Source organism: Phalacrocorax aristotelis, chromosome 2 (assembly GCF_949628215.1).
Source record: "Phalacrocorax aristotelis chromosome 2, bGulAri2.1, whole genome shotgun sequence".
NCBI classification, from domain to species: domain Eukaryota; kingdom Metazoa; phylum Chordata; class Aves; order Suliformes; family Phalacrocoracidae; genus Phalacrocorax; species Phalacrocorax aristotelis.
This window is the reverse complement of record NC_134277.1, coordinates 146372011-146392435: the sequence shown is the minus strand read 5'-3', so window position 1 is coordinate 146392435 and position 20425 is coordinate 146372011. Positions and strand designations below refer to the sequence as shown.

Here is a 20425-nt window from a genome sequence, read left to right as displayed (position 1 = left end):
TCTTTGCTGCCTGAGTGACAGGGAGGTGAGAATTACACAGATGTATGAGCTAAGGAAACAAATATGGACTGCTCTAGACTCCCCTACAGCATTACCCAACTTTGTGAGGAAGCTGTGAAATCTAATGCTTTGTTAACTTTCATGTCATGTTAAAGCATTGGTATTTAACTTTCTATATGAATACAGTTCTATTTTAATTAGTTACACAGTTGTAAACAGCTATTTGATAGTAGTGGGAGGCTACGAGAATGCAATGGTGTCCTGGTTAGCACGTGCTGGCCCCACACTCAACCTCATCATAGCGAAAGCATTTAACTATTTAAGGCTTAAGACCTACAAAAAAGGCATGGAAGCAGAAAAGCCCCACAATTTGGGTGACATAGTGTTTTACTGCACTTTTAATGGGAACGAACACCCCAGAATAACAGCATGAATCAACTGCCTGAGCCAATGTTTAGTAGTCATGAGCAAAGTGGGAGCTACAATTTTGTTCTGTTTGAAATTAAGTGGAGGTGGGCAAGAAGGTGTTCGTGAGGGGAAACAGTAAGCAATCTTGAGAAACTGCCTCAAAGAAGAAAAGGACCCTTTACAGAAGTAGTATAGTGTGGCCTTTTTTTGGGCTGTACAGGTGTACCAGCGCGCCTTCTCAGGTATTTGCTGAGTGTAATTGCATTTATTTCTAAAGAGTGCCAGAGGCAGGCGAGCCCTGGGGGCAGGGCTGGAGGTGATGTACTCCAGGGCATGGGACAGCCTCACCCGCCGTCACAGCCCAGCTCCGACCCAGGTACCTGCCTGCCCTGTCACCTTGCAACAGCAATGTCAGCGTTAGCAAAGGAGAAGAGCAACCTGCTGGGACATTAGCAGTTTAACACACCAAAAGTTTTGGAGTGTTTCCCCAGCGTTCCACTGTCAGACACAGTACAACAAACAGCTGGAGTTTCCTGCCTCACAGTTCCCACCAGTGCTCTGGCAAAACATGCTTGCTTTCTTGGAGTTTTTACCTCCTGACAATACCACAGTGGTTTTTTTACCTTATATTTGGGATCAAATGCACAGATTTTCCTGTGCAAACCACCAGCTGGCATCTCAGTCTTCAGTAAATTTCCAAGGTATAGGTGCCTTAGTGGCAGTGCTTGAGTTTTGCCCAGTCACCATTGCCTGTGCTGATGCTGCCTCTGAGGAGTCAGGCAGGGAGAAAAGCCTCCACTCCCACCATCTCCATCCCCATCACACAGCCGCAGAGGTGTTGGACCACTGCCTGCTCGAGGCTGCACAAGCCCCAGCAGCTACCACTGCTGGCTGGGTACTCTGTCCTCATTTGTGCCCTGCTCATAAAAAATAAAGGCAGCTAATACTAGGTGGTATCTAGGGGTAGGGTGGAAGCTCACAAACTTACTCTTTTTACAGTCCAACCCGTTTAATACTATAGTTCAGCAGCTGATAATCCAAGGCTCAGCTTTCCTAGTGAATTGCGCGGTGGCAGGAACCATGCCTGGGCAGGGAACACGACTGGCCTTGCTCTGGGGAGGCTGGGCTGCGCCCTCCCGACGCACCCGGGAGCAGGAGCGGGTTTGATCCACACCCATCCCCAAGAGCCACTTCAAATGTGGCCACCCGTTTCAAACGCTGAAGTCTAACCGGATGGCATGTCCCCCCACATTCAGTGTGTTGGCTACACCAAAGTGCGAGCACTCCCTCACAGCCAGGGTTGGCAGCTTAGAGCCAGCTCCAGCCCTGGAGCTGTGCGCCTGTTCCAGCGTGCGAGAGCAGGAGTGCGGCCGGAGCGCAGCCCCAGCCTCCCCCCGCACCCCCCACCTGTGTGCACACGCAGCCCGAAAGCCTCTGGCAGTGAACATCCTATTTTACAAATGGTATTTCATTTGTAAAATGAAGAGAATGAAGAGAAGAAAGGCTTGCTTGTTGATCAGCTGCATGTGCTATTTGCCAAAAACTCCGCTACAGGATGCTGCTGACCAGCTCAGAGAAAAGCAACAAAGCGTTGCACTCAAGTTCTGTAAAGAAAATGTTTTATTTAAAGTGTTAAATACCATCACCAGAATGAGTTTGATTTACATTAGTTGGTGTTCATTACAGGCCTAATCTGCCTTTTTTTTCCCCCCACTGTAATTCCTTTTAACTTTTAAAACGTACTATGTACAAGACAGCAGTGATCACTGGAATAGTGCTATTTACATGACTAAACCATAAGTAGAATCGCAGACGTGTGAAAATTAAAAAAAATACATTAATTTTTTTAAAATAAATACTGCATAATGACAAGTATGTACAAACCTTCCATGCGTCATGTCCTTGATTTTAAAATTTGAAATAATTTCTATAGGACTATGCGTACGAGAATGTGTGAGCACATCTCACAGTATCAGTAAAATGGTTATGTATTCTTTAATATCCTAGGGGATATTGTAGACTGCATGTTAGTAGTATTTATTTGCTGCTGGTAGACAGGTGTCTAAATTATTTCAATAAATATAATTTTACCAGTCTGTCCATTAACTTAACAATAATCCATTATATAAACTCTGAAGACAAGACACAATCTTGATTAATATGATATTGCACAAAGTAAAAGGCATTTTAAGTGATACTGTTATTACTTTTGCCCACCTATGAGGCATGTACAATTTCTTAATGGGAAACTTTAATAGATTTTCAAATAAAATCAGAATAATTCTTTGTGGCCTTAAAGGTAAATATAATTGTTTTTCAAAAATTATTGCAAGGTTTCAATATTAAACCTTAAATAGGTGTTAAAGGCATACAAAGACCCAGAAAAAAAGGACAGTTTGTTACTAAATGTTAGCCAGTTACATTCCTTTAAATAATGCAATTTAATGACAAGCTTGAACTTGCAGCACCACCCAACGGTGGCTACTGCCTGCTACAAAAAACAGGTTTTCGAAAATCTGTTGACTGCAGTGAGGGTTCTGGTAACGGGTCAAATAGCTGTCGGAGTGGTACTGATAAGCTTTCTTTAAGGCTGTTTTATGAAGCAAAGACTGATATTTTCCAGACCGATATTCCCTAATTATGTCTTTTGCAGTACAAATGTAGTTTATGAAAATTGAACTTTACAGCAGAACTGTACGAATTAGTAACCTTTGTTGCTTTTGTAATCTCAAAAATGTAGCAATTAATTTGGTTTAGTGCAAATAAAAGTGTTATAAATTGATTTCCTAAAAATCAACCAGGTACTTAATTTTACCTCTTTCCAAAAACCTTCAGGAAATGATAGTTCAACCTTTGAATGAAAGATGCTGGCGCTGAAAACAAATTTATTGAAGACATCTTACAATGGCCACATGATTCCAGTATTTTGCTGTAGAATTCAATTTGAAGGTGAGAAAAAAATGAAAATAAGTTACCATGCACTGTACAATAAGTTGCAAAAAGTTCAAATATCTTCTTTATCAAATACATGCTGAATTACATTAATGTACTCCCAAGCCATGTTGCAAAATCCTTTTCAACATGCTTGAAAAAAGTAAGTTCTTAAACAATATTTTTCTCAAATAATTCAGAAATGCAGAACAATCTGCAGCCCTGAACCAAATATGGGGCGTAAGAGAGTAATAAGTCAAAAGGTAGCCATTTTAGAATATGATGATCATCCTGGGAGGTAGAGGGGAAAAAGAGCAAAAGGAAGAAGGGAGACTGGGAGGAGAGATAGAGAAAGGAGGAGGTAAAAGTAGTGTACAATTTGCACATTATGTTGAACTTTACAAGGCTTGTACCTTTTACATTTAAATAAATTTAATATATTACACTTATTTCTTGTCACATAAACAGAATTTTAAATATTTGCTAGAAATTATTTTTTATTTTTAATATACGTCTGCAAAAATACAGACCATGACTGGTTTAAAGAATGATAAACGTGGTGTGTCTTTGTATCACCCTGTTGCATTCTCTTCCCTTTAAAACCATGCACTAGTGAAATTTATTTTTAAAAATAATATAAATTGTTGAAAATGGCTGATTTATTCTTTTTTTTTTTTTTTTTTGCAAGTTGCAGCCCCAAGAAAATAATTTAAGTGTTCAGCTAAATCTGTGTCCATGCAAAAAAGTTTCTTTAATTTCATACAGTACGGTATATCCACAGAATTTTATTTTTCAGAGAGTCCATCACATCTGGGGTTTCACTGTATCTATAGCTGGAGGTATGAAGCCCGCCACTTTAAGTCTTGAACCTTTTCGGTATGAAGAGTTTTCGGATCTCAAGCAACTGTTTCAAACGACAGCTGACTTTTCCAGCATCCTTACATTCTTCTTTTCTTCCAGTGTCTGCTAATCCACTGACTTGTAACATGGCTTCATGGGAGGGTAACTCCATTTCTGTGGCATAACCAAGCTTTAGGAGGGGAGGGCAGATAAATAAAGAAACGGGAGCAACAAAACAGATATGCCATTAAAAAGGACTTTTGTTGCATGAAACAGATTGATTATTTTAGTTTAGTCCATGGCTTCAGATTGGACCAAAACTGAGTGTCCCTGAACTCCAAACCTATCAGTTCTTCATGACTTCAGTCCTTCACCTGAGGGCCTTCCGTAGGGCACAATGTGTGCAACTTCCTTGAGAACACAGGATCGCGTTGCAGCCCTAGAAACAGGCTCAGAAGACACAACATTAAGCATGCAGTGTTACCAGGGTTTGCGACCTGTAATTTTATTTTTTTGTAACGCTGGTTGCTATGACAACAGTTTCACAGCTGCTATGAGCGAGCATACGAAGGTCCTGTTGAACTTTCAAGAGATGATTGGGAAGCTCTTCTAGTGAGAGGAGCTAATGTTGGGTCTACTAGGGAAGAAGGAGGGAAGAGTTTGAACCACCCAATCACCATGTTGGACAGGTCCAGTTCATCTAAAAGTATCTGTGCCACTCCCATAAAGGATTTGTGATCCATACGTCCATAGTCTCCCCAAACAATTATCTGTTAGGAAAGGAAAAAGAAGAAAATAGAAATATTTCAGCAAAAATTATAAGAGCTTCAATCTGATGTCTCTGCTTATTTAGTTGTAGTAAGGAATGAAATATTTGACTACTGACATAGTTTAGTTCTGTGTATACAAGAGATGATGCAGTGACAGAAATTACCTGGGCAGTAACAGCAGTTACCCATGACACTAAAGAAAGCCCAGTGAGAGAAGGAGCCCATACATATAGAAGCAGCAAAATAATCTACAACTAACTTTTGCTCAGCACTTTCTACTCGCATCAATAGTTATTACCGTATTATTTATCTGCTCAACAAGTATTTGAAATAGCAGAACTTGCCAAATGAAGCATGAAAGGAAGTTTGAAACTCATTCAGTGAAAACTATACAGGTGACGTTTTCAGACTCAGAAGACTATTGATGCAAATTACCTGTAAAACTTTTCCTTGGGGACTTTCTTCAAATGATAGAAGTTGCTGATAAAGTGGTTCCAGCGTTTTTCTTGCTACCTTTGTTTTCTTTTTGGCTATGCAGACTCCATTTTCTAATAGATACACCTTTACATATGGTGCTTAGAAGACAGAAAATAAAAAACAGTAAGTAAAGAAGTAGTCAAGATTTTTTTGCACAGATGCACTTTTCTATCACCATATGATGAAATCTGCCTTTTATTGGATATATAACTTATATGAACAAATCTCCACAAGCAATATTAACATTTATTCACATGCAAAGCCTCCGTGCGTTTTCTTTACTTTTTTCCCCTGATATAATTTTTTTCTTTACTTTTTTTAATATGTCTCTTTTGCCATGAAACAATTCAGACTTTGACCTGGAAAAAACAGATATTCCTATATATAGTATCCCTTATGCAAAATAGGCCTGTTAAGTAAAAGAATGACTTGCACCGACTTTGGTGAGATTTGGATCAATGCTCCAAATCGTTAATAATTTAAAATTATCTACAAGGTGAAAATCAGTGAAGAAAAGACTCTGACACCATTTCTATTTTGGCAGAAGACCTTGCTAAAAATATCATTATATTGTCCTTTTCACAGAGTGTTATAGGACATCAGGTTAAAAAATAAGGAGTAAGTATCAAATACTGGTCTACTTTTCGAGTAGGTACCTATTCCGCACCTCTTGTTGATTCCCTCTTCATCCATAAGATTCTTATATCACATCTTCAGTACATACCTTCTTGTCTACCCCATAACCAAGGATGCATTTGCTATTACTAAAATACTTTTATGTCTTTTGTGCCTGTGCCCAGACACCAGTCTGATTTTTTTTTCCTCCTGAAGTAGGGTTGTTTTTTTGTATACCATTTCACTACGTTATGCATTTCAGTGTACAATACTGTAACCTACCGACGTGTGAATTTGCTAAGAGTTTACCTAAGTCGAACAGTAAAGCCCCAGAAGCTGGGGATTTGTTGGATTTTTTCGGTAGAACTCTATTCTTGTTGCTAAGATTTTTCTTCCTTACCTGGCAGTGTCTTTGAACCTGGTTTTACAACAAGGCCACGGGCTCGGATTATTTCTACTTCCAGTTGTCCTTTCTTGTCCATCATTCCCACCTGGATATCTCCTAGACAACAAAAACCAATCCTGGCATTGTGACTCAGAAATACCTAAATATGTAAAAAGCTATGGAAATTTCTAGGGTGAAATACATGATGACTTGTATCATCTGCATTCCACCAACAAGTATAATCTGGATTTTAACACTACTAGATATTTTAATACCCTCTTTACTGCTATTTACATTAGTAAACAATTAAAAAACACTGCAATAACATCTTGTCTCCTGTTTCCCATGACCCTATCTCTTCAAATTAAATTTTCCTTTTCATCTTAAGAATTTCCGATTATAAAAAAAGGCAGCAAGGGAATTAGTACAAAGCAGCTCTCTAAAACTGCTTGAAATATCTTCACTGTGCCTCTAGTTTAAGACAAGGTATGAAAAGATAACTTGTGAATCTAAAAAAGTCTGTAAGCACAATAATAACAACTGCTTTGCACCTAAATTCCCATTTTGAGTCAATACTATCCAAGTGATACAGAGAAAGGACTGGTCTCATTAGCCACATTTTAAAGATGGAAAACTGAAGAAGTGATAAAAGACTGAATTTTTCAAAGCACCTTTCTACTTTTGAGTGTCTTAATGAGCATCCACAATTATGTTCAACTTCAGCTGAGGTTAGAGTTTTGGTCTTAAGTGAGTTGTTCAAAACCACAGGGGAAATGTGTGTATTTAAAGACTTAGAATCTAGATAACTTCTGTGTTCTAATTACCAGACCCAGAAGATCATATCATTTCTATAAGACATAAATGCTTACCCATAGACGGTGTTGCCAAAGTCTGTCGTCCTACAAGCTGGGCAGGACCAAGTCCATCCAGAAAATCACTGAACTGGCTGTCTGCAGCCAACCTCACACCAGGGAAAATCAAACTAAAAAATAAATTGAAAAAAAAACCCAAACCAAATTAATGCACTTGAATTTGCCCTTTTTTGTTTTCTAGATGTTTTGCATTTAGTGTTTATGTTTTTGGTACTACTGTTCACAAAGAACTTAAACTGACAAGATTACAAAACAACTACTGTAATTTTCAAAACTTCATACAGTGTTCAATAAGCAGCAGTTCAGCCTCCAGCATATAAACAAACAGGTGAAGGAAGCACTAATCCTCACTGAGTCTAAATTCCACAGTAATATTTTTCATCATTCTCCCTTTTCCCAATATATTAAAGACCACTGTTAATCACTGTAGTATTCATATCAGTCCAGTTCAATAAGAATCTAACACAAGCCCTTACCAGTAATTTATTTACGTGAAGGTAAAAGTGCTCATGCTTCTCAGTCAACATGAACTCAGTGGCTGAATGTCAAATGTATCCAGTGAAATTGTTGCATTATACTGAATACTGGTCACTATTTTTAAAACCACCTTTTAAAATCAGCATTCATTATAAACATTTTGTTAAAAATGTCTTTGAGAATGACATCTATTCAATAATGGAACTGAAATCCATTGTGGCAAATGACCAAAGTAACTTAAAATTCAAATTCTTGCCATAAATTATCTGTGATCCATTACGAGGCAACAAGAACTAATGAGATGTGTAATGACCAACCATAAATAAATGTCCATCTCAAGTGCATATAGTGCATCAACTTAGACATGTAAGATTTATTGTCCAGTATAGGTATATCGTCCAGTGCTGTGAACACCACTAATAAATCTATCCACAGTAGGGTTTTTCTGGGCAATATCTTGGACATACCACTCGGACGTCTTTAACACAGGCTTTTATGAAAAGCATAATATATGACAGTCTCATCCTGCTGCTCAGATAATTTCTTTAGGATTAATTAGCAGAATATTTGAAAAACTCTTGACAACTGAAAATCCTCTGGAAATGCTTAGCTCTGCAAAGCACAGATGTATGTGAGGAGTTTTCAGAATAGAAGCTGTCCTTTTTGGTGTTTTACCTGGTGCACCGCACCCACTTCTCCTGCAATACCACATGCTGATGCTCTGTCCCACCAGATGCCTTTCTCATGGCATGGCAGAAATGATCCTCACCCTTCCTGCACCAAGAATGGGAGACTCTTTCAGTCACCGGGGAAGACTTAGGCTTGGTCCATCAATGACACTAGCTCGTGATGGGAGTTGTGACTGAACAGGACCTACAGTGCTCACTGTACTTTTGTCTAACCACCAGTTTCATGGCAAAAGGTCAGGTAACCACAGTTATAATGGCTGCTTACTTTCCCTCAGAGCTGTAGCTGTTCATGCTCCCATCCGTTGACTCCCGGCTGGCCTGACGGGTCATCCAGTTCCTCATCTCCACAGCCAGTCCTGTCTCAGTGCTCCTCTGGACAGTGCTCCGCAGCTTCTTGCCCCCTGCTTCTGCAGAGACAAAAGAGAAGCCCCCATTGCACCGCGCTGCCGCAGCTGGGTGGCCCTGCGGGGCACCACTGCGGGCAGCACACCCCCGCTCCACGTGCCAGAAATACTCAAAGCCAGAAATTAATGAACTCTACCAAACCTTCCATTTAAAAATTACCATGTTTTTAATAAGAGGCAAGCAGCATCGTAAATCTCTTTTTCAAGACCTTAGTTCTGTCATTGCCTGCTCTCCAAGGGTAGACAGCACATGCACAACACAAGCCTGCCCACGGAGGTAACCAGATTTACGCTACCCATAGCCTACTGTGTTTAAAACATGTTTTCTTTGGATTAATATATCTCTCTTAGGAATTAAATTAAAATGTTACCATTACGTCAAAACCTGTAGTGTCGCAGGAATGTTCTAATTCAGATTAATTATTTCATTTAAAAACATTTGGTCATTACCTGCTAAATCAAATTACAGATATCCATTAGTGAGGATAGTAAACAACAAATCAAGAATCCTTCCCATTCCTTTTTCTCTATTCATGCTCTTCTCATTTCACTAGCTGCTTTAACTTTATATATAAAAAATACAGTATTGACTTTTATGCACAATGTGAAACTTTATTACCACCTCCAAGAGTAACAATTTTTGTATCTGCTTGCACAGTTTGATTTTAGTTGTAAAAGCAGCAAAGTGACAAATATCTGGGTATCAGACAAGGGAAAAAAATACTCAAAATTTAATATAGTAGCATTTATTGTAGGAATTTTGATCGAGACCTCAGCTGGAAGATACTCTTAAAAAAAAAAAAAAAAAGAAAGAAAGAATGAGTAGCAATGAAGCTTCAGTTTTTCTTTCAGGAATAAGACAGTTGCTCCATGTCATTTTCTGATTTTAAATTCTGTTCCCTGCAATGGGGCAGGGAATTCTGTATTCCAATTTCTTTTATCTGTTCAATACCCCCCTGACTTCAGCACAGTGGTGTGTGATAAACTGAGAATATAAGAGAGTCATGACTCTAAACGTACATGACACCAAATAATATTGGAATCCTTAAACATTGATACCATGAGGGTAGACTAATATCCAGTATCCTAGGATATCTAGAGACTCGCCCTCTTCTGCAGTTATTTGTAGCCTCTGCTACCCTTTACACCTTCTCTGGCTCATCAGGTACCGGAGTCAGAAGAACTGCTGAACCTGTGGGGTCGGTGAAGTTCCAGGGATTTGAGAAAGCAAATAAGCAAGGGACGAGATTGTCCTGGGATAAGGACTCTCACACCCCAAGGAGAATGTGTGAACATGGGCTGGCTTAGAGAAAGAGGACCTGTACCCTCAGACAGGGAATAGGAGAGGGGCATCAACTGCAAGTCCACATTCGGTGTCACTCTGTCCTACAGGCTGCAGTGTGAGTTGAAGTCTCCCAGGCCCTGCAGTCAGGAGGGATATTAGGTCAGATAAAGAATACAGGAATTTTAGTGAAGTGGGAAATAGACACCCAAAACACCTTGAAACCTACTGGCCCCTTGTCAATAAAGATGAATAACTTTGCAATATTTAGCAGTAGTGAGAGATTTCTATAGCAGTATCATGAGTGGTTCAAATCATATTGTTTATTACAAGCCTTCTGTGCGTTCCGTAAGACCATGACTTTTAATCAATATATAAAAATAACAGAAGAAATATTTTACTCTAGGACTTCAGCTACCCACATGAATTTAGTACCCAACAGAGTGAAATAAATTTTTTACTATGTCAAAACTACTGAAAATGCCCATCGATATCTGGTGCAATAAATAAAAATAAAAAACATAAAAGGCTAACATGACATATGAAAATGAAGAGCAGAAGTCAGCAATTTCATTTCTATTGGGTTGTACTGTTCCAAGTTGCCTGCTGGTTTTATTATTTATACTGAACTAATGAAACCTGGCAGCTGACTTGTTGTAAAATCGAATCACTCATATCAAAGAAATATACCCACAAAACTGCCAGGAAAAAATTGTGCTATAGTTTTGTAGAAAAGGTACACTGCGTCATAGTTACATGTGAAAGGCACACAACTCCTGAAGCCCTATCCTCTTTTCATTCAAGTATTATTACAGGATATTACTTTTCCATTGTACGAGCTCTTTTGATTACTAAGAAGTCATTTTCATTCAGCCTTGTTCAATGGTGGTCATTCTCGGCTCATTGTTGCAAACATGAACTCCCTCATGCAAATTTAACAGAACATCTCCATCTTGCATGATTCTTCAATCTCTTCATATAATATCTTTCAAAGATTTTGGGTTTTGGGATAAATGTTTGAATATGTGGTATGTGAAGGAGTACATAGGAACTTTTATTAATTAGTAAGGCAGATTTTTTTCTGAATTAGAATTATAAATTTGTATGCCTTCACTCTAGCAGAAAATTCACAGAAAGAATCAATACATCTGTTGCACATCAATTTACTGAAAAATCAAGGAAGAACTGGTGCAATTGCCATTCAAGCCTTCATTGAGGCACAGGTTTAGCTGTTCTTAGCACCCCTCTGAATCTTATTTTTAAGCAGTTTTACTTTCCTGCATTCGTTTTAACTGAAATAAGTTCTCTGGTTCACTTTAAGACAGGCAAACGGCTGAAAAGATACAACTTTGATGCACCATGAAAGTTAGGCATGCATAGTATATCCAACTTTTGTGTAGGTTAGGAAGTTAAGGAGGGTTGAAAGGAGGCTATGCGAATAACTATTTTTGTTTTCAACAGAACAGGCAGAGCACTCTGATAATCTCAAAAGAGAAACATCTGACCTTTCAGCAATACAGCTCCTAATCATGATGATGATGCTTCTTGAAATAAGAAATCATAGAATCTTTAAGGTTGGAAAAGACCTCTAGGATCATCAAGTCCAACTGTCCACCCAACAGTACCATGTCTCCTAAACCATGCCCTGAAGTACCACATCCACATGTTTTTTGAACACCCCCAGGGATGGTGACTCCACCACCTCTCTGGGCAGCCTCTTCCAATGCCTGACCACTCTTTCAGTAAAGAAATTTTTCCTAATATCCAATCTAAACCTCCCCTGATGCAGCTTGAGGCCATTTCCTCTTGTCCTATCACTAGTAACTTGGGAGAAGAGACCAACACCCACCTCACTACAACCTCCTTTCAGGTAGTTGAAAATTTGGAATTGAAGATTTTAACAGCAAAATGGCAATTTGGAATAGAATTACAGAAGGACACCCAGATCTCAGGCATGACTCCTGAGCCACTGTTTTAGAGATTACTAATCTTTTAGATTAAGCTTGGCTAAAACTAACATGTAATAATACACATGAGAAATACCTACACTTGATTGCCCATGATACTAGCAATACATTGGTCCCCAGAAAAAATGCAATAAATAAAAAATAAGCCCACAATTCCTCAAGCAATTTAGAAGCAAAGGCATTATTTACATGATCCATAACTTGTGTTTCATAAATTCAGCATTAAAATACTTAAAACGTTGCAAGTAGCAATGAAAATGCAAAGTAGGAAAAATAGCTTGTGGTACCACACTTCCAAGTTGCAGCTGATAGAAGATATGGTTGAAGGTCTTACCACTCTAGTAAACCCAAAGTGTTTTCCCTCATTTCTGCCTGGAAATTGAAACATCCTCTGTTGTGCTAATTCAACTACTTGTGTGGCTTTATTCTGTACTGGACCCAGCTCAAGAGGAACAAACCGACAATACGTTTTGAAGTTGTTCTTTTTCTTTTAAGACAGATAATTTCCTAAAAACATTTGTGAAAACAAACGCACAATTGAATGAACCTGGTTGAGCTGATGCTAGCGTCTGGCGAGATGAATACCTTGGGAACGCATCTGACACTAACACAGAAGCAAACACGCAACTGGTGCCACTGTAAAAGTGGAGGTTGGTTTTATAATCATGAAGTATATATACATATACACTCACCTCAAGCACACTGTTTTTAATCCTACCAAATGAAAGGATGCAGAAAGAGTTTAGTAGCGTACTTCGTTGCTAAGCATGATGCTGACCACATACACTGAAAAGCATTTTATTCACAATTTACTAAAATCTAATAAAGAACATTGAAAATGTTCTCCAAATTAGTATAATATAATTGCCCTAAAAAGAAGAAATTTCTCTCAAGTCCCCATCACAAAATATGGAATATATTATCTGAAAAACACTAGTTCACATTCTTGCAGCCATATTGTAAGGAGTGGAATAAATTACAGGAAATAATTGTTTTGGTATTTATGAAAGCACATTCATTCTTACAGTTAATCACACTGGTAATTTAACTAATATGGTTACTGCAAATAGACTCCACAGGCCATATTTTCTAAATTACCCATGGAATTATTTGTTTCCACAACTTGGAGTGCAAATCACTTACAAATTAGAGGTGCAGAACTACTGATATGATCTTCAATATCAGGTGAGGACAAGTCGAAAACTGCAGTGGACACAACAGATTACCTTCTGTGATCTGGGATCTAGGCAGATGAAATCTGCCTCTGGTGGGGAGAAGCGAGAGCTCCCAGCTCCTCTCAGCAAGCGCTTCCAACAACTGCTCACCACCAGGCACAGAGCCCCGAGATGGGGCACAGCTGGCGCAGGCAGAGGCAGGCTGGCTATGCCAGTCCCGAGGTGGTGTATGATCTCTTGGTAGGACTTGTACTGAGTACAGAGCAGCTGTGGCTTCAGAAACACACTCAAGTGCTTGAGGTGCCTCTGCTCTGCTCTCCTTACCTCACCAAAAAGGCTGCATAAAAACTGCTTCAGTATTTTCATTTAAACCCAGGCGTTAGCTGCCTGTAAGCAACCATTTTTCAAGAGTAAAACTCTAAGCATCTAGAGATCTGCTCTGGGCATGTTAAGAACAGGTTAGATAGAGCCATCAAGAGACAGGCCAAGAACATTTGATCCTACCTAAGAAAAGGGGGATGGGGTAGGTCTCAAATCCCTTTGCAGCCACACAATTCTGTGTCTGGCCTAGGTTTTGGCTGCACTGAATGAGGCATTTACTCTTGTTGAAGCACTACTGGGAACCACTGCTGAGTTGTTTCTTTCCTTGTGTCACCCACAGACCCCTAGCAGCAGCCATGGACTAGGATCTACTAATTTAAGCAGGTTTTGGGAAACCCAGATTCCACTGTCACCTCAGTTTGAGAAGCTTTGAGCCCGTCTCACCAATTCTCACAGGCCAGTGCTTATGAAACATCCTGTTACAGCCCTTCTGATGAAGTTTTTTTACAGCGTATGCCATAAGCATTTATGAAGCCCAAAGAGTGTTTGCAGGTCCAGGGAAAAATTGTAGCCAGCGGCTCTCCCTTACTTTGTACTTATAAGGAAGAAGGGAAGACATGTTCCAGTTCCTGCTCCCACGAATACCTGAATGTATAACACTGATAAATCCCAACTGGGATGGGGATGGCCTGCCCTGATAGCCCCAAAGCAGAGCTGCCTTCAGTAGGGAAGCTCTTCAGTATGGGAACAGCCACGTTTGGGAAGTCTGACGCGGCCTGGACTGACAGCCTCAGTTTGCACTATGAATTTTTTTAAATGTCTTGGGAGGCCTCACTAGTTAATTTTCAGTCAAGAAATACTTCTTCCTGTCCTTTGTCTTTGTGTTTCCTCCCTTCAATTTCCTCTAGCCATACTGGAAGCATGGTTAAGATTAAGCTTAATTAAGACAGCACCTAAGAAAAAGTGGAAGAAAGAGAGAACTGAATGAAATAAGCAACTGCAAAACTGTTTCTTGAGCTTCTGGTCAAAGACTGGGATGAAGCTTTCAGGTCCTATTCTTGATGAATTTCCATATACAGGGACTGAGACAGTCATCACAAATCTTGGTTGTTCCTGGGATATAAGGCTTTGGGCAGACTGCAGTATCCTTCGTCTGTATTTCATTTCCCTTTCACGTCATGGATGGTTGTATGTTCAGTCTGGAAAAGATCCTCCCCCAGCTTGCTGTAACCACATGATGCAGAGTCAGTTTACCACACGCTGCTCCCAGGCAATGCTGTGGTTTAAGGCAGGCACCTGCTCCTTATTCTCTCCCACTTTTTAATGTGGTTAAAGTTGTATTCTGCCACTTCCATTTCACTGCTGTGCTGATGTCCATTCTTCAGTCCTAACTGACCCTTCTGCAAATTCTTAAGAGCATCAGACAATAGAAACTGCTTTTGTCTGCATGGGGCATCCATCAGTTTAAGCTCTTCAACACTTGTGATCCCAAAAGTTTTTGAAGCATTTTTACAAGCCTGAGTTGTTAACAAGAACTCTTTTTCCACACCCATGATAATTACTTAATGTTCCTAAAATTCCTGTACCCCTGTATTATCCACTGTTGAACATGTTACATATAAAAAGGACAAATAGCCACAGCTGACAGCTTAGCGCTTGTTTTCAATACCTGTGCTATGTAACATTCCTTGGAAATTAAGTATATATGGAACCACAGCATGAAGGTTTGTTGTTTGGCCATTGCCTTGGCAAAGAATTTACCCCTGATAACAGACAGCCAATGCACTGGGAGCCGTCCCAGGGAATCAAAACTAAATAACCGTACCTGTGAGGATGAGAGGTGTTAGTACTGATGTGATTTGCACTTCTCTTTCGGTTACTTGCCTCTGACTACGTAACTACAAACCGACTATGCAGGCTTCTGGTTGGATCCTTCATTTTATGGATGTTGACAACAGATTTTTGTTGTAATATACAGTGAGAAAATAAATGAGATTTTTTTATTTTTTTAATCACCTATTTGGCCCAAGAGTGATCAAGACACCTCTGTTAGATTTAGGCTGTTTTTTTCAAATGTATGACTGCAGTGCCAGGAAGGAACGTTTTCTTCAAATTTGTGTAAGATATATTTCCAAGTCAGCTGCTATACTGAGATTTACTGCACTAGTAAACAACCCCTTGGCTAGCCAGTCTAACCAGAGATCCATAAAAGTTTGAATCTATCTTGGAAAAAATACTATCGTATATTAAGTGGCTCAAATAAGGGATTAAAAAACCAGTTAGGTTCTTACGCAATATAAAACCAGCAGATAACAAATGCAGAATTAATGTTACCCAATCACTTTTGTTTAGAAATGTACAACTGCTGGCAGTGAGATGCGAATCTAGAACACAACTGCACACAGCCACTCGCGCCTTTTCAGCACTTCTGCAGAAGTCCATTTCTGTTACTGATAAGCCCATCAGTTTTCTGAGTGTGGCCAGAAGATGCACCTGCTAAAAGCCTCATATGATTGCTGTAGAACTGAACACAAAGTTACGAAAATGAAGAAGCACGTGGCTTTGCAGCCCACAGCTGTATTTCCCCTGTGCCAAGTGATCTGAATGAACAGGTTTCCCCGAACCCTTGTTTAGACTAGTTGTGATCTCCACACAGATAGGTGTTCTTATCATTCAAATATAATAGGTCTGACTTTGTGCGTATTTTGTGCATGTGTCAAAACAGAATGGTAGCATTTTATATCCACTTTGTACATCATGTACAGCGATCCACATGACTACACAAAGTGCAAAGCAGTGTGAAATCAGTCTCATCCCCAAGCTATTAAAATCCTGAAAAAACAGAGCAAGCAATTTTGTGGAATTACATTCTAATTTTATATACCATTTACCTAGGGAATCACTAAATAGGTGCACATCTTCACCACAATAAATCTTTAAACCCAGTCTTTTATTTTGCCAATGACAAAGGCTGACCATCTTAAGTAAAAAGAAACCTTCACTGCAGTTCTGAGTGATAATGGTTTTATGTTTAGATGTACATTCAATTTTCTGGATGTAGACCATTCTTGTGCACTTATTAATAACAATTACTCCATGCAGTGCCAAGAGCAGATTAAAACTTCTTGAAAAGCTAAGAGTGTGTAGCTTGGAATTGCTCTTTAATTTTTCTATTATACAAATTGAGAGATACTTACTAAATATGTAATAATGACAGTAACGCCATTCTTTAATCCAAACTTGATTATTTTTAGTATAGCTAGGGTCATTACATATGCTATCAGATGGATCTGTGCAGCAGCTTTGAATGATGTAGCTTGCTGAAACAATTCAACACCCTCTATTAGGGCCTAATGAGATAGATGGTGCCAAATAGTTGGATGGCTACTGAGATTACACGAATTAGAAACAGTTCTTCCTCCTAGTTTTGTCTAAGATGAGTAATGATACTATGCAAATATCATTATTTAAATAATCACACTTCCAAAACTCTGAGCAAATTTCACTCTGTAATGACCCACTTTCAAACTACTGCTGTTAAACATTTGCCTCTCCAATTGAAACAATGGCAACACAGTGTGCCGTGGCTCTGACTACACTATTGATCTTGCCATTGAAAAATGACAATTAGAGCATGCAGATATAAGTTAGACAGGTTTTTTTCAGGTTTATGTAGGTAACACCAGAGATGACACCTGCCATACACTGTAGCTTCACTACCAGCTGATACAGCCATACCTGAGTTATCTGTTGACTATTCAGGTACATGCTGTAGGGTAACTAGCAGCTCAGAAGAGAGATACAAGAGAAATACAGCTTTAAAATTCTGTTGGGCATTTCCATCATATAGTCAGGTTGAATTATGTTGTACTTTGAATGTCAATCCTTCTGCAGTCTCTTCTACTTTTCTGTTATTTTCCAGATGTTTCCCAGAATGCGTGTGTTTTGTTTGTCACACTCTTCACTTTGCCAGCAACGGTATAGCTTTTTCTATGCTTCTTTTTTAAAAGGTCTTACCCATCTTGGCATTCTACATCTACTTTATCAGTGCGTTGTTGTTCATCAGTGAGCGTGGTTGGCAAAAACACTTGGGAGTGGAAAGAGAGATGCGTACTGCTGGAAATGCCTCCACAGTGCCTCCAGCCTGGAGTCAGCCTGAGGAGCTGCAGAAGTGGGAGCGACCCAGCCCCCCCCCACAGACAGAAAGGCTGACTCAGCTCAGACCCTGGGCAGTGCCCTAGCAGCCAACATAAAAAATTATCAACAATAAACTTGAATGTCATACAGATTCTGTATGGAATGATTATTATTCCATGTTAGGAGTGATTTTTATCCTCTAAGATGAGCCACCCGCTGTTGCAGGAGACGTGCAGCAGTCTCTGGCTTGTTAGCATTAGTCAAGCCAAGGTCTTTAAAGCTTCATCTTGTATAGCGGATACCCTGCCACAGGGCAGTATACCCTTCTTTCAAATTCCACCTTGGCTTTGCCTATGAACATTCCTTGTAAACAAGGTCATCTTTACCACCAAGGCCAAAAAGTAGGCCAATTCCCACAAGAAGATGTAGTTATTCTCATTTTCTTCATTGCCTGATACTCCTCCTATTATTCTTTTTAAGAGGATAATTTTAAAGCGTAACTACCTCATATGCAGGATTCTCTTCACTTTAATAATTACTGTGCTAATGAATTTATTGTTACTACTTCCCCTATTTTCTATTTCTGGTTAAATTATTGTCTGCTTGTTATTGTCTACTGGGACCTCCAGAGGGACAGTGTGATCTGGCGGCCTAACCACAGGAACTGAATCCAGGAACTGCCGAGCTTTATTCCAGCTCTACCAATGAGCAAATGATTAATCAGTGAGAAATGCCACTAAAGCCATTAACAGTGCTCAGCTGAGCAGTTCAGCATGCATTTAAATAAGTCCTGCTCCTCCACTCACTAGAATCAATGGCAATACTCCTGCTGATACCTATGTGGCATTGAAAAGCCCCTTGAGCAAGTTTCCCACATAGCTATCAGCCAGGCGACAGGAGCATATAACGTGCTTCTATTCCTACTGAACTCCTGCAGCAACACTCATATACTACTTTTGGTGGACACCAATATGTATCTTCTCCTCAGCTAAAACAACTAATTCTTGCTATTTTTGGCATGATTGTCTTGGGCTGAAGAACATTCTGAGGCTTTTTTTTTCTTTCCAATTGCCTTTTGTTTTTCTAACATACTTGGGAGACCAAGATGCTTTCCAGTTCTTTCTGAAATAATTTATGTCTTAAATTATCATAAATTATCTCTTGAATTGTCTTCAGCACCTGCAAAGCATTTGACTTTCATTGAATCTCATAGCTTTGCTACCACCCAAAAATTCTGGCAAAAGAAGACATTAGATTGAAATATACTCCGTTTTGGAAGGCATAGCTCTGCACACAGATCTTGCCATGACTAGCAGTTCCATAGCTGCACTCCTGGCAACCTGCTATTTACCATTTTATATCAACACCCCAGTGTAAATGCAAATCAGAAGTGAATTTAAATAGAGTATAAAAAGGAAACTGTAGCGCAAATTTAGTACAGCAAACAATACACACAGCGTAATCTGAGGAAGCACCAAGTTAACAATCCCACTCATAAAAACAGTTGTAGGCTTTCTGATGCTCACATGTGATCTGAGCCTCTCTCCTTTTCTCTGTGCATGATGAGTAACTGTAATTCTCCTCCGGTAACCTTCTTGTACATAAGAATTCACTTGCTCTAGCACATATTCCAGTTGTCCACAGGAAAGTTTAGTAAACTCAAAACTACTACTTTATGTTATGAGCATAAAATTTTGCACTATGACCACACAGACATCTAAGTGGATGTTACACACATTTACATTGGTCCGTTGAATTCAGTGACAGAATTTCCTTCAATTTCAACAAAGCCAGAATTTCAGACAAAACGTGAAGCTTGGGATGCTTCGGGAGCGGCTGGAATTCAGACAGGTACTGATCTGCCCTCTGCACCCCACACCCCTCTTCAACAACTTCCATGTAATTTAGATCTGTTCCAAGCATCGGTTGATGCCAATTCTCACTTTACAACACAGGCTGTGCACTTTATCATCAATGAATCTAACAAAAAATGCAAAAGACACCCTTTGATAACCTTGATACTTTGATAACATATGTAATTTGCTCTGGTACCGAATGAAGCGTTAGTTCTGTATGTGCAAACGCCCACATGCCAGAAGTAAACTGATAATGAAAAAACTGATTTTTCAATACCTTTTACTAGAAACAGCTAAGAATAACTTTAAAATTACAAATGTGAACAAACTTGAAGGATTCATGAAACTGATCAGCAAGTAGGAAATGCAAGAGTGAGTATCAGTGCCCTGGGCCGTAAACCTGGCCGACCATGGCAAGTTCACGCCTACCCATGGTCAGTTCATGGCTACCAACCGGAAAACTGCAGCCTTTCCACAGCCCACTTCTTCAGTACATTACAGCCTGGATGTCAGGGCTTAAGAAGTCTCCTTCTTTAATCAACTGACACTTAAATGGATCTTCTCAAACATTGTCTTCAATAATGGTTTCTAAAATTATTATTATCAATACATTGCATTGAGTTACTCTTCAGTTACTTCTGAACTGGACATCACTCATGTTCTTTCATACCCCAAAATACACCTATGGGCCAGCATACTTATTTCAGCAGTAAATGACCAAAAGTCTTCAAGGGAGTATCACAAATAAATGTCTCAACAGGTCAGATCTTCTATTTGTATTAAAAATGTGATTGAGTGGGAAACATAGAAGCATCCCTG

At 39.4% G+C, this 20425-nt stretch overlaps 2 protein-coding genes across 5 annotated transcripts in view; one reads left to right on the top strand and one right to left on the bottom strand.

The window, feature by feature from the left end:
• DPYS (dihydropyrimidinase) overlaps nucleotides 1–17901 on the top strand; it is a 108296-nt gene extending 90395 nt beyond the window's left edge. The window contains exon 10 of the mRNA XM_075085587.1: nucleotides 17624–17901. The gene's annotated coding sequence lies outside the window, so the exon portion shown is untranslated. The remainder of the gene's footprint in view (nucleotides 1–17623) is intronic.
• Nucleotides 3274–20425, bottom strand: part of RIMS2 (regulating synaptic membrane exocytosis 2) — a 400038-nt gene continuing 382886 nt past the window's right edge. For all 4 annotated transcript variants that reach the window (XM_075085579.1, XM_075085580.1, XM_075085581.1 and 1 more), the window contains 5 exons: nucleotides 8730–8871; nucleotides 7296–7408; nucleotides 6442–6543; nucleotides 5385–5524; nucleotides 3274–4949 (listed from right to left, as the gene is read on the bottom strand). In XM_075085579.1, the coding sequence (XP_074941680.1) occupies nucleotides 4731–4949; nucleotides 5385–5524; nucleotides 6442–6543; nucleotides 7296–7408; nucleotides 8730–8871 (716 nt within the window). In that variant the 3' untranslated portion in view covers nucleotides 3274–4730. The remainder of the gene's footprint in view (nucleotides 4950–5384; nucleotides 5525–6441; nucleotides 6544–7295; nucleotides 7409–8729; nucleotides 8872–20425) is intronic.